A 15656-nucleotide genomic window follows, 5' to 3' on the forward strand; every position below is an offset into this window, starting at 1 on the left:
AACATGACGTTGAAACACAGAGCTAGGCTTGCCCTGTGAAGTTTGTGCGCTGTTTTAGACCAGCAGTCCAATCCCACTCTCGCTCTTTAACTCAGAATACAGAACAGTACAGCACAGAACAGGCCCTTCAGCAGACGATGTTTAACTTACTCCAAAATCAATCTAACCATTCCCTCCCACATAACCCTCCATTTTTCTTTCATCTATGTGTCCATCTAAGATGCTCTTAATGTATCTGCATCTAATGACAATTTAACTGTTTTAAAGTAATTGTGAGATTCCTCTTTTTCAAGCAACTAGGTTAGGGTTAAATCGGGGTTGTAGGGGGTTGCTGGGTGGTGTGGGCCTATTCCACACTGTTTCTCTAAATAAAAATAAAACAACCAATTAGTATAAAACTCACTCTTACCAGATTATATAAAACTAATCCAAGTATTCCTGTGAGCGACCGCATTTGCTGTTTAACATCTGACTATTACCCTGAGTTATCTTGACTTTTCAGCGACAATTCACTTTGGTCGACAGAGGAAGTCTGAACGGGGCATCTGTGAAGAGACAACTAAATGAGTGGCTGGTTAGTCCATTCTCCGTTACATCCACCAGTTCTGGCATTACTGCAAAATAGATTTTGATTTGATCTCACTTTAAGGACTCTTTATCTCATTATCTTCAACATCTTCAGAAGTTTTCTGATGACTCTGCCATAGTTGGATGTATCAGCTAGGGAGATGAGGCTGAGTACAGGGCTACGGTGGGAAACTTTGTCACATGGTGCGAGCAGAATCATCTGCAGCTTAATGTGAAAAAGACTAAGGAGCTGGTGGTGGACCTGAGGAGGGCTAAGGCACCGGTGACTCCTGTTTCTATCCAAGGGGTTAGTGTGGACATGGTGGAGGATTACGAATACCTGGGCATACGAATGGACAATAAACTGGACTGGTCAAAGAACACAGGCTGTCTACAAGAAGGGTCAGAGCCGTCTCTATTTCCTGAGGAGACTGAGGTCCTTTAACATCTGCCAGACGATACTGAGGATGTTCTACAAGGCTGTGGTGGCCAGTGCTAACATGTTTGCTGTTGTGTGCTGGGGCATCAGGCTGAGGGTAGCAGACACCAACAGAATCAACTAACTCATTCGTAAGGCCAGTGATGTTGTGGGGGTGGAACTGGACTCTCTGATGGTGGTGTCTGAAAAGAGGATGCTGTCTAAGTTGCATGCCATCTTGGACAATGACTCCCATCCACTCCATAATGTACTGGTTAGGCACAGGAGTACATTCAGCCAGAGATTCATTCCAATGAGATGCAACACTGAGCGTCATAGGAAGTCATTCCTACCTGTGGCCATCAAACTTTACAACTCCTCCCTCAGAGTGTCAGACACCCTGAGCCAATAGGCTGGTCCTGGACTTATTTCCACTTGACATGATTAACTTAATATTATTTAATTATTTATGGTTTTATATTGCTATATTTCTTCACTATTCTTGGTTGGTGCGGCTGTAACAAAACCCAATTTCCCTCGGGATCAATAAAGTATGTCTGTCTGACGCTCTCGTTACTTATTGCTGTTTAGTTATATTTGCATTTGCACAGTTTGTTGTCTTCTGCACTCTGATTGAACTTTCATTGATCCTGTTATTGTTGCTGGTCTATAGATTTGCTGAGTATGCCCACAGGAAAATGAATCTCAGAGTTGTATATGGTACCAGCCTACAAAGTACCCAGGACATCTTCAGGGAACGGTGTCTCAGAAAGGCAGCATCCATTATTAAGGACTTCCAGCACCCAGGGCATGCCCTTTTCTGGCTGTTGCCATCGGGTAGGATGTACAGAAGTCTGCAGGCACACACTCAGCGATTCAGGAACAGCTTCTTCCCCTCTGCCATCCGATTCCTAAATGGACATTGAATCCTTGGACACTACCTCACTTTTAAAAAATATACATTATTTCTGTTTTTTGCACGTTTTAAAAAATCTATTTAATATATGTATACTGTAATTGATTTACATGTTTATTTATTATTATTATTATTTTTTCTCTTCTAGATTATGTTTTGAATTGAACTGCTGCTGCTAAATTAACGAATTTCATGTCACATGCCGGTGATAATAAACCTGATTCTGATTCTGGTCACATATATGTACTGTGATAATAAATTTACTTTGTACTTTGTTTTGTGAGTGATTGTATGCAGCATCTATGGAGAGGGTAATCAAATCACAAACAAGAGAAGATCTGCAGATGCTGGAAGTCCGAGTAACACACACAAAATGCAGTTGACATTTCGGGCCGAAACCCTTCGCCAGGACTCGAGAGAAAAAGGTGAGGAGTAGATTTGAAAGGTGGGGTGAGGGGAGAGAGAAACGCCAGATGATAGGTGAAACTTGGAGGGGGAGGGATGAAGCAAAGAGCTAGGAAGTTGATTGGTGAAAGAGACAGAAGGCCATGGAAGAAAGAAGAAGGGGAGGGGGAGGATCATCAGAGGGAGGCAATGGGCAGGCAAGGAGATAGCATGAGAAACAGCGATTGTACTTTTTTCCATAGATACTGCCTGGCCTTCTGAGCTCCTCCAGCATTTTGTATGTATTGAGAGGGTAATTCATGTTTCTGTTATTAACATTAATTTAAATGCACAGAGAGATGTGGAGGGATGCAACAAAGAGGAATTCCCTTCATCCACTGAATCTGCACCGACCATCAACCATCCATTTATGCTAATCTACATGACATGTATTTTTTATTCTTCCCCCCCCCCAAAGATTGCTCCAACCACCTACACATCGGGGCCATTTTACAGTAGTCAATTAACCTTTCAGCCTGAACACTTTTTTGGGATGTGGGAGAAAGCCAGAATACCTGGAGAAAACCCATGACTCACAGAGTGAACATGCAAACTCCACACAGACACCAGTGGACAGAAGTGAACCTGGGTCTCTGGTGCTGTGAGTTGACAGCTGTACTAATTATGGTATGGCGATGCACTTACTGCATTTAAATGCATTTTTTTCATACTTTAGTGTATTTGTCTTTCAATTATTTTCAATTCATTCACAAGTTAATTTTTCACATATTTAATATATTTAATGTTACACAAACCACAACCATCCAGTCCAAAGGTGAGAATCATCCTTGGCTAAATGAAATAACATTGCTTCGATGATGAAATGATCCAAGAATAAGACAGGAAATATGGTCTGGTGACTCTGACATATATAATTATCTGGATAGGCAGGGCCTAATAGCGACTGTCAACATGGTGTTGTGCATGGTAGGTCTTGTCTAACCAGTCTTATAGAACTCATTGAGGAGATTAACAGGAAGGCTGGTGAAGGTAAGGCCTTGTCGAAAGGACTTTAGAAAAGCTTTTGACAAAGTCCTGTACACAAGGCTGCTCCAGAATTTTAAGTCACTTGGCATTCAGAATGAAGTAAATTGACCTAGTGGGAGAAGCCAGAGTATTTATCTCTCCGAATGGTGGTGTAACTAGTGGTGTGCTGCAGGAATCGATGTTAGGTCCGTTGTTGTTTATCATCTATGTTAATGATTTGGGTGATAATGTGGTCAACTGGGTCAGCAAATTTGCAGGTGACATCTAGATTAGGGGCATAGTGCACAGTGAGGAAGGTTATCAGGGTTTGCAGTAGGATCTTCACCAGCTGGGACAATGGGCTGAAAAATGGCAGATGGAATTTAATGAAGATTTGTGTGAGGTGTTGCACTTTGCGTGGGAAAACTTACACAGTGAATGGTAAGTCTCTGTGGTGTACCACAGAATAAAGGGACTAGGAAATATAGATCCATAATTCCAAAAAGTAACATTACAGGTAGAGCAGATAGGGTCGTAAGGAAAGCTTTTGACACATTAGCCATCATAAATCAGGGCACTGAGTTCAGGAATTGGAAGGTTACATTAATATTGTACAAGGCATTGGTGAGGCTGAATTCAGAGTTTTGTATGCAGTTCTGATTACTACCTACAGGAATTCTTGAAAGAGTGAAGAGAATATTTACAAAGATGCTGCTGGGATGAGGGCTTGAGTTCAAGGGAAAGGTTGAACAGATTAGTGGCGGGAGGGGGAGGTGGGAAGGGTGGGGGGCAGGTACAGATAGGGTGTATGTATGCAGGCTTTTTCCTTGCAGGTTGGATGAGACAAGAAACAGATGTAATAAGTTTAGAGTGAAAGGTAAAATATCTGAGGGGAATTTTCTTCAATCACAAGATATACCAGTGTGGGGAGAGCTGCCAGGAGATGTGTTAGATGCAGATTGAAGTCAGAGAGTCATAGAAAAGTACAGCACAGAAACAGGCCCTTCTGAACCATTTAAACCATCTACACCCGTGGGCCTACACTGAGACCATAGCTGTACGTATCTCTATCATCCATGTAACGACTCATATTTCTCTTAGACATTGAAATCGAGTTCGCATGCACCACTTGTGCTGGCAGCTCATTCCACACTCTCACCATGGGTTCAATTGAAATATTTAATTTTGGATGGAGTTGGATGGATCTGTTCCAGGTGCAAGTAGATGGTACTAGACAGAAGATCAGATTGTCATGGGCTAGACGAGCTGAAGGGTGAGTTTTGGACACCCATACAGGCAAACAAGCTCCCATATTATTAATAACTTTATAAAGTCTGACATGCTTATATATGTTCATTACTATAAATAACAGAACTAGTCTCCTCTCTCTTTCTTCACTTAAGTAATTTTTTCAAATCAGTCTTGTCTGCTTTTGATGTGCGCAAGTATGTTGAGGTACAGGTACAACGAAAATCTTACAAACATGAGAAAATCTGTAGATGCTGGAAATTCAAAGCCCTTGGGTCTCGGCCCGAAACTGTGACTGTTTTCTCTTTTCCATAGATGCCGTCCAGCTTCCTGAGTTCCACCAGCATGTTGTGTGTGTTACAATGGAAACCTTGCTTGCAGCTGCATCACAGGGCTTGTAGTTTCAGTCAACACATAGAACATAAGTTATACATAACTTGTGCATAAACTTTAGTGGAAACAAACAGACTGCATAACAAGAGCTTAGAGAAGCAGAAATCTACAATCAGAGATAAGTACATAGTAGTATGGTCATTTCCCTCTACAGATGCTGCCTGACCTACTGAATTCATCCAGTAGCTCATTCCTTTTTTTCACCATGTTGTTGTCTGCATTGAATCATAGTTTTGCTACACTGGGCATGTTTTCCCTGGAGCAGATGAGGATGACATGTTGGATAAGGTAAAGAGGAAGAATCTTTTCCTCTTGGTGGAGGTTGTCTTAAGCAAGATGGTATAGGTATAACTGGAAATGTAGGAGGCTTAGATGTGATTTGAGGGAGTATGTTTTCACCCAGAAGGTGGTTGGAGTCTGGAACACAACTCTTGAGGGGGTTGTGGAGGCAGACATTCTCCCAACATGTAGGAAACACTGAATCAAGCACTTGAATAGTCAGGACATAGAAAGCTGTGGAGCAAATTTGGCCAATTAATAAATAATTAAATACAATAGTTAGCATGGGCATGGTGGGCCAAGGGAGCTGTTTATGTGCAGGTTGACCCTAAAACTTTAACTAGACTGGTTTTACAGAATGCCTACATTCAACCTTATTCTCTTTTTTTTTAGGACTTAGGACTTTATTCCTTGGAATGTAGAAGAATGAGGGCAGATATGATGAAGGTATAGAAAATTATGAGGGCTATAGATAGGGTAAATGCAAGTGTGGTTTTTCACGGAAGTTGGGTGTGACTACAACTAGAGTTCATGGGTTAAGAGTGGAAGGTGGAATGTTGAAGGGGAACATGGGCGGGAACTCAGAGGGTCATGAGAGTGTGGAATAAGCTGCCAGTGCAAATGGTGGATGCAGGGTCAATTTTGACATCTAAGAGAAATTTGGATAGGTACATGGTTGCGAGAGGTATAGAGAACAATGGTCCGGGTGCAGGTCAATGGGACTAGGCAGATTAATGTTTGGTACAGAATAAATGGGCCAAGGGGCCTGTTTCTGTGCTGCTGTGCTCTATGACTCTCTAACCCTGCCTAGAATGCAAAACAATGATGATGCATAATTGTGTGTAATTTGCCCCTTTAGAGGCAGGATTCGGAAGCTTTGGATTTGACAAAAAGGATATTTACCTCATCAGAGGGTATAAGTTATTAGGAGAGATTAGACAAAATTTGTGCTGTTTTCTCTTGTGTTCAAGTTCAAGTAGTAATGTCTAATACTTACCACAAGAGGGAGAAAGTTCAAAGGAGGTATATTTCAAAAGCCAAGTTTTTTTTGAGAAGTGGAGACCTGTAGGTCAAGCAGCTTATATGTTAGTAAATAAACAGTCGATGTTTCAGACATTAAATTGGACTACACCTGTGGCAACGAAATACTCGGTGGGAGTACAGAAACGGACGGAATCCCGGATGCCGCCATTCAGCTGATTATTTATGTAACAGATTTTCCCCCAAGCCATCGGACTACCAACCTATTGCCCTCTGTTGTGCCTATTGTCTTGTTTATTATTTATTGTAATGCCTGCACTGTTCTGTGTACTTTATGCAGTGCTGGTTAGGTCTGTAGTCTAGTGTAGTTTTTGTGTTGGTTTACGTAGTTCAGTGTCGTTTTTGTATTGTTCATGTAGCACCGTGGTCCTGAAAAACGTTTTCTCGTTTTTATTCTGTACTATACCAGCAGTTATGGTCGAAATGTCAATAAAAATTAACTTGACTTGACTTATTCCCCTCCATAGATGCTTCCTAATCTGCTGAGCTCCTGACGAAAGGTCTCTACCCGAAACGTCGACTGTACTTCTCCCTATAGATGCTGCCTGGCCTGCTGCATTCCACCAGCATTTTGTGTGTGTTGTTTGAATTTCCAGCATCTGCAGATTTCCTCGTGTCTGAGCTCCTTCAACATGTGTGCTTTGCTCAACATTTCCAGCATCCGCAGAAACTCTTGCGTCACAGACAGCTGAATATTTAGGGGTACTGTGGAGGGATATAGATCCTGTACAGGCTGACGAGAGGGTTACTATTCCTGTGTGGTACTGTTCCATGTCCAATGCTCATAAATTCAGCTGCGCGAACATTTCTAAAGGGTTGTGGTATTGTAACAACCCAAAACCTGTCCGAAAACAATAGCGTTTCCCAGTTGCACCTGATTTAACCTCTCCTTCCGCTGGCCGAGGCTGATTGGACATTCGGAGACATCTTTCTCCGTTGTCGGACAGGGGGGTGGGTCGACGGGTCCGCTTACCTTCAGAAATACGTGCTGTGCATTAAAGCAACTCTCAGAATGCCTGGCGGCGCTGCTGGTTGTCCGAGCCCGTGTTCATTGACACGTTTGGGTCTGCCGCTCCAGGGACGTGTGAACTCCAGTGAGACGGAGACTTGCCGGCATGTGTGAACATAGCGGCGGGGAAGGTGGGGACGGGGACGCGGGCGCGGGCGACTGCTTTTCCCAGCTGCTGTCTGCGGACCGCAAGCAGGTACGGCGGACAGTGGCAACTCTAGTTCTGGAGTTGCACCGGGACAAGGAGAAATTAGTTCGAACTTTCCTGGGATATCCCAGCAACCGGCAGGTCCTGTTGACCCTCTACGGCTTCCTGGACTCGGGAGAGACACGGTACCGTTTGATATTTTTGTTTAGGTCGGGGTGGGGGGTGTGTGTGTCTTGTGCTCAAGTACAGGAATACGTGTCCTGCGTCGGGAAAAGAACAATCCCAGGATCAAACTATTCGTGGTAGAAGGAATGTAAGAAATTGAAGTAGCTGCAATGTTACAGGCGAACAGGGTAAAGGAGGCCACAAAACTTCAGGGAATAAAGAGTCTAGGAGCAGAAGTATTAAACCATGGTTAATAATAAACCACGATTAAAATGAACCCGCAGGGCGCCAAACAGAAGATGAAATCAGTCACCATATCAATTTTTGATGCTTTGTTGTAGCAAGTCATTTTTCTTCTTCTTTCTCCTCCTGATCTACCTAGTTCTACCTGTGCTCATTACAGTCCCTCATTAACCCTTTAATCGCCCCGTCCCTCAGTGCACTCCTTTCACTGCCCCCCCCCTCCTGTTAATATCCACCTATTCGCCTCCCTTATTTGGTTCCATGCTCCACCTTCTGTTCCAGTCAGAATCCATCAATTACGGCCCTCTGTCACCTTCACCTATCACTTCTCACTATTTTCACTCTTCCCTCCGCCATCTGCCTATCAGCCCATTGCTTGCCAGCTCTTGCTCTACCCCTTACCCCTCAGCTCTTTGTACTGGTTACTTCCCTTCAATCTTTAAGTCTCCACCTGAAATATTTTCTATCCATTTCCTTCCACAGATGCTGCCTGACCTGATGAGTTCCTCCCGCTGTTTGTTTTCCACTTCAGATTCCAGCACTTGCAGTCTCTTATATCTGGAGAATTCACACAATTGAGAGATTATGATTGCACTTATAAAGCTACATAAGGCACAAATGGTAGTACAAAGGGAGCTCAGCTCTCAGGAAGTTAGGAATAAAATCAGTGCAGATAATGTGGAAAGATAATGAAAGACATTTGTGAAAATGGGGTATTGCATTAACCACAAATTGAGGGAAGAAAGGCAAAGGAAGAATTTGGGGAAGAGATTTTAAATAGTAACGAAGGCATGAATCTGTGTGAACATGTGCAGGAGAATGAGGTGGTGAATATTGTCTTTCAACCTCATTCTCTCATCTCAATGTGCTTCTGCCAATTTCTGAAAAGAGCTGATTAAAGATAGCATGACTTTGTGTAGGAAAACATACCCCACAAAAATGATTGAGCCTTTTGAAGAAATAACCAGGATAATTGATGAGATTGGGACAGTAGATGTCTGCAAGGTCTTCAGCAAGGGTTTTGACAATGTCCCATTTGATAGGCTTGGACAGATCACATGGGATCCATGTTGAGATAGTCAACTTGAAAAAATTGGCTTGGTAGAGCAGTTAATTGGCTTGGTTAATTGCCTACTGTAAATTACCCCTAATGTAGGTGTGTGGTAGGAAATTCAGAAGAGAATTAAAAGGGAGGCACATGAGAGAGAACTGGTCACAAGGAAATAATTGGGGAATGAGATCAGTGGGATTGCTCTGAGAGTCAGATTGTCTCATTCTATGTCATAACAAACTAGGAGGAAAATGTCACCATCAACTAACACAAGAAAGTCTACAGATGCTGGAACTGCAAAGCAACACACACAACACACTGGAGGAACTCAGCAGATCAGGCAGCATCAGTGGAAGAGAATAAATAGTCAATGTTTTGGGTTGAGACTCTTCTTCAGGAGTGAGAAGGAGTGGGGAAAAATACCAGAATAAAACAGGTGGGGGAGGGGAAAGCAGCTATCTGGAAGTTGATAGGTGAAGCCAGGGGTGAGAAAGGTCAAGGGCTGGAGAAGGAAGATTTTTGTAGGAGAGGAGAGTGGACCATAGGAGAAAGAGGCAGGTGAGAAGAAGTGTGGGGAATAGCGGAAGGTTTGGGCGGGGGGGAATAAATTTGTTTGCTGAAAGGAGAAATTAATATTCATGCCACCTGTTTGGAGGGTACCCAGACCAAATATATGGTGTTGCTCCTCCATCCTGAGGATGGGCTCATCTGGGTACAAGAGGATTGATATGTTGGAACAGAAATGGAAATGGGAATTAAAATATTGGTCAACAGGAAGACCCACTTGTGGTGGATGGTGCGGAAATGTTTGATGAAGCTCTCTTAGAACACTTCTTTGGTCAAGTTATTCTGTCATTCCCGATATTATGGAAGCATTTCTCACAATGTTACCCTCTGCACTCCTATATGTTCCCCCGAAATGTTCTTTAAAAAAGCAGGGCTGTACGCTTTCGATTTGATTTATTTACTGTATTGTTCATTTTTGAACAAATTTTATTTTAAAAATGAGACAAAATATTTTGAGATTGTCAAGGTAAATTTATTGGTACTGGCTATCAAATGTTGAACTTGGCAGGTATCCAGTGTCAGCAGTGAGTACTGGTAGTTGAGATATCTTACCCCAGCATGCATAACTGCAATGATGTGTTCCAGAAATACATGCAAGGACCCATACTTGGTTCAGTGATTTCAACTATTCTAAAAAACTTGATGCAGTGCAGAGAGATTAAATGAGATTTCATTCATCTTTATAAGTGCAATATCCTATGCCTCAATTTTTAGATGAGTAGGGGAGTCTTCCCTAGTATCTTAGCTGACCAACATTAGAATAATTTACCCTACCAATTTTTCATTGCCAATAATGGAAACGTGCTCCTCACAGATTTGCTGTCATCTTTCTTGAATTACTTTTCTTTAAATGCTCCAATCCATCATTCATTTTGTCAAAATAACTGTTGTCACTGAAAGTAAAATAACTGGGCCCAGAACACATGCACTTGTGTTTTTAAACACAAAGTATACTGCAGATGCTGTGATAAAATCAAGATGTACAAACAAGCTGGATGAACTCAGCAGGTCGGGCAGCATCTGTTGAAATGAGCAGTCAACGTTTTGGGCCGAGACGAAGGGTCTCAGCCCGAAACGTTGATTGCTCGTTTCAACGGATGCTGCCCGACCTGCTGAGTTCATCCAGCTTGTTTGTACATCATCATTTTTCTTTACTTGTGCACAAGGAGAACAGCATGGGCTCTGTCACCCACACTGTTCTGGTCTGAACAGAAAGCTACTATTTTTATAGTGAATTGGCTTTTCAGTTCCAGAAATTTAATATTGTAAATTGTATATGTTTGAACTTCCTACTCTCAAGATCAATCCCAATGGAGGTGTTAAAGTCAATCGAAACTTCAATCAGACAGCTGATGATATTTTGAAGTTAGTAAAGACAATAGATCATTAGTTATTGAGAATGTTTTTATACTTTTCTGTTATCTCATCTGTCTATGTCTATTGTGTAAAGGGATGCAATGCTTCAGAAAGTTGTTTCTGGGGGAGTCTCACTATAGACGCCTCACTCTTTGAGTACACGTTGCCACAGTCTATCTCGTCTGTAGTAAGAAGAGGTGTCTCTAGCAGTCTCAATTCAAAAATCTTACTTGATTATAACTGCTGCAGGCTATCATTGTCTTACTGCAACTTCCACACTCCCTCTTCTTTGTCCTGTAGAGGAAAACACATCTTACTGAATTTCAATAATGCAGATTCTCTGAAAATTACAGCTTCATTAGGACTAGTTGGCTGTTCAGGTCAGAGACATGCGTGCAAGACTTAATAGCACAAGTAACACCTGTCTTAGACAACAAAAAGTCTAGTGCTAGTTGACTTTGAGGACACAGTGCGGATTGCCAGCGTTTTGGCAGAAGTGTCATTGATGGCCTGGCTCAGATCATGTAAAGCTAAAGCTGTATCATTCGCCAATTTTTAGAGCATTGAGGCTATGTTTATACACTTGGAATTGAGTCTGCCAGGACCCCAGAATGGGGATGCCATTATCAGAAACGCTCACGTTCTGTAATAATCCTTCGATGGTGGCCCTGCACAGTGGGATGCAGAGAGAGTGGGATACAGAGGCCAGGTAAACAACACCTCTCCATGGCTTTGGTTCAGGTCACAGATCCCGTTTTTGTGTACTCCTGGCAGCCAGTGTTGGGCCTGGTGGCCACACACACAGTAAGTGCCATTAACAGGACTTGAGGTTGCCTGGGGTATAGGTGATAGGCATTGCACATACTTTTACCTAAGTTCAGTCCTATCCCTTGCTGGTTATAGTAACATCATGCTATAATTGTACTAGTTCATCAAAATAATTTAGGAAGTATTGGCAGCCTGATCACACTGGAGTGCTATGTGGCCGTAAGTCTTTGCTGTAGTTGCCTTAGCAATGGAGTCGCTCATTTGTTCCCTCTAGTTATTTCATCCTTCCCATTAGAGATTGAAAATCTGGCTGAGTGATGCCATAACAATGACTTCTTAATCAAAGCCAGCAAGACCAAGGAGCTGATTATTGACTTCAGAAGGAGGAAACCAGAGGTCCGTGAGCCAATCCTCATTAGAGGATCAGAGGTGGAGAGGGTCAGCAACTTCTAATTGCACATCATTATTATTTTGGAGGACCTGTTCTAGGCCAAGCACGCAAGTGCAATTCCAAAGAAAGCACAGCAGCACCTCTTCTTCCTTAGAAGTCTGCGTAAATTCAGCATGACATCTAAAATTTTGACAAACTTCTACAGATATGTAGTGGAGAGCATACTGACTGACTGAATCACAGCCTGGTATGAAAATACTAATGCCTTTGAATGGAAAATCCTACAAAAAGTAGTTTCACAACCCATTCCGTCATGGTAAGCTCCCACCCCCCTTTAGCACATCTAGATGAAACGTTGTCACAGGAAAGCAGAATCCATCATAAGGGACCCCCACCACCCAGAACATGTTCTGCTGCCATTAGGAAGAAGGTACAGGAAATTTAAGACTTACCAGGTTCAGAAACAGTTACTACTCCTCAACCATCAGGCTCTTGAACAAAAGGGGATATCTTCACTCAACTTCCCTTGCCCCATCATTTAATGCAGGGGTGTCAAACTCATTTTAGGTCACGGGCCGGATTGAGGAAAATGCAGCTTCATGCGGGCCGGATCAGTCGGACGCGTGCGAACGCAGCTTTCGTTGCCTCCTTTTTTCAGCCTGCTCTCATGTGTCTCAGTCTCTGCTATAACTACAAAGTGTTTCACTTTACAAATTCCGTTTCTTATGAAGAAGACTGCCGAATAAACACTAAAAACCCTGAAAACCTGGTACCTGAATAAACTCAGCATTAGCCATATCATACGCCATAGGCGCTTCGATTACTGGGGCCAACTTTAATAGTAATTAGATATTATCTCGCAGGCCAAAGATAATTCCACCGCGGGCCTTGAGTTTGACATATATGATTTAATGGGTTTAAATGAACAACCTATGGACTCACTTTCAAGGACTCTTCATCTCATGTTCTTGGTAATTATTTATTTATTAAAATTATTTATTTCATTTTGTATTTGCACAAGTTTTTGTCTTCTATACTTTGGATGAACCCCCAAGCTGGTGTGGTCTTTGATTGATTTTATTATGGTTATTATTCTTTAGATTTATTGAGTAAGTCCAAGAAAATGAATCTCAGGCTTATAATATGGTGACGTATACATGTATATACTTCGATAATAAATTTACTTTGAACTTTAATCCGGATACTTTTGAAAGCATTTCTACATATTCATTGTCTCCCGCCTGACATTTTTTTGTGCTATTCTGTAGTGCGAGGGTAACATTTTCTCCCTGTAACCCTCTGCCTCCTGTAGTGCTATTGGGAACTGTGTCGGAGCACCAGTTGACGCCAGCCTCACTAAGTACCGTAGATTCCGGATTTTAAGCCGCTACTTTTTTCCCACATTTTGAACAGCTTTGAACTTTGCGGCCAATAATCCGAAGCGGCTAATGCATGATTTTTTTCATGCCGCCTCGTAAACATTTTGCCTCGTAACAGTAGACCAATAAAATTGATGAGTAGTTCACAGAGGTCCAATGAAATTGTACGATAAATCAAGCGCACTTTCACAATTAAATTATTGTAAATCAGTCATTTGTACTCACCCTCATCAACATGGAAAACACTCGAAGCATTGTGCTGCCTACTTAGTTTAAACTATATTTGTTTTCTGTATTACATCGCGGGATGCTATGACGTCACACCCGGTTTCGCGGTGTCTTGTGGGAAAATGCCGGTTTGCGATGAAACGGGACGGAGGGAGGGAGCGCATTACGCGAGCGGCTTTGGATCTGAGCGAACTCTGCTTTTAAGTTAAAGGTATCAATAACTTTTCCTGGTAGGCTGCAATATATATATTTTTTTACCAGTCGTTAGGAGATATTGGAATGTTGTTCAATAAAGAAGTATACGCAACGTATATTTAAAAGTAGCCGCGTACGGGCACGGTTCGAAAAAAAACATTTGCAATATGTATTTGTTTTTGTTACCATATGGATTTAATTAAAAGTTAAAAAAATCCTCACGTGTAATATCTTTCTGTGTAAATATCTCATATTACAACGTGGGACACCTGCGGCCGAAAATCCGGTGCGGCCTAAAATCAGATGCGGCCTTTACAATTAAAAAAATGATTTTATTTCTAAAATTAGAGCCAGCGGCTTTTAATCAGGTGCGCTCTGTAGTCCGGAATCTACGGTAGTCAAGAGGTGTTATGGTGTGGGCCTTGTTGAAGCTGTACAAGGGGAAGACAGGAGTACAACATCTAGACTCATATTCTCAGACTCGGGTACTATTTTCAAACACTGAGGTAGACATTATTATCCTTTGTCTAGTCTGTGTCTTTTCCTCCTTTAACTTTTGCTCACTTTCTCTGCTTGTTTACAAGATTCATCGAACCGATTTTTTTGCATTTCACATCTGTACAATCACAAGCCACCTTGCCTTCTTCTGAGATTTTCCTTTCTGATGCAAAACACACTCAAGAATGCAGACATTCACTTAATCCATTCCATGCACTTCAACATACTTAACACTTTCTGGTACAAACTTGTATGCTGCCAGGTTCCTTTAGTGGTCCAGGACAGGGTAATTTCACACACTGTCCACACACATGCAATCAGGGCGTGCATGCACACACACACACACACACACACACACACACACACACACACACACACACACACACACACACACACACACACACACACACACACACACACACACACACACACACACACACACACACACACACATTTTGGAATTCCCTTTTTTAAAACAACAGTCTTACCAGATTTTACTGTGCTTCACGTGGGGCTCTGACCCAGCTCATGGCAACACCTTGTGCGAGACTCCAACCCAGACCATGGCAACTTCCTCTCTTTTTCTCTGCAACTTTATCTCAGCAACTAAGGTAGTGTACCTTGACTATTCCACACAGGAGAAAATTTGTATCCCAACAGCAGACTCAGTCCCTAGCTCAAATATAAGTAGCCTAGGATTTAGGATTAATCAGCTACTGAGGTTGAATTCCTTTTTCCCATATAATGAAGTCAAGGGATAGCCATCTCGTTGGAACCTCCAAGTAACTTTTACTTTACTTGTGCACACGGAGAACGGCATGGGACCCTGTCAGCCTGTCAGCCACACTTTTCTGATGTTTGAACAGAAAATTTCTGTTTTTTTTAATATGGAATTGGCTTACCGCTTACTGATACTAATCATTGTAAATTGGATATGTTTAAATTCCTTACTTGCAAGATCAATCACCATTCACAATAGAAGTGTTGAAGTCCATTGAAACTTCAAGCAGACAGCCGATGATATTTTGAAGTTAGTAATGGAGCCTTAGTTGTTGACTATGTTTCATGTGCCTCTGTTATCTCATCTGTCTCTGGCAGCTCCTATTGAGCAAAGGGATGCTATGGTTCAGGTAGACATTTCTGGTAAAGTCTCACTACAGAGGCTTTACTTACTTGACTTGAGTATACACTGCCATCTGTACTATCTCGATTGCAATAAACGGAGGTGTCTCTGGTGGTCTCACTTGACTACAACTAATCCCTTTTGATAATTAATGATAAACCTGCTTGCTCCAACCTTTCACTTGGTATTTCCAAATCATACTAACATACAGAGTGAAAATTTGTCTCGTCATCTTAGTGCCTGGTTCTTTAACTTGAACAAGA

General features: G+C 42.1%; 1 protein-coding gene across 1 annotated transcript in view; it reads left to right on the plus strand.

Annotated features, from left to right (window-relative positions):
- Positions 1 to 7276: 7276 nt before the first annotated feature.
- Positions 7277 to 15656, plus strand: part of LOC140731031 (uncharacterized) — an 85243-nt gene continuing 76863 nt past the window's right edge. The window contains exon 1 of the mRNA XM_073052223.1: positions 7277 to 7614. Coding sequence (XP_072908324.1) covers positions 7388 to 7614 — 227 coding nt within the window. The 5' untranslated portion in view covers positions 7277 to 7387. The remainder of the gene's footprint in view (positions 7615 to 15656) is intronic.

Source organism: Hemitrygon akajei, chromosome 7, assembly GCF_048418815.1.
Source record: "Hemitrygon akajei chromosome 7, sHemAka1.3, whole genome shotgun sequence".
NCBI classification, from domain to species: Eukaryota; Metazoa; Chordata; class Chondrichthyes; order Myliobatiformes; family Dasyatidae; genus Hemitrygon; species Hemitrygon akajei.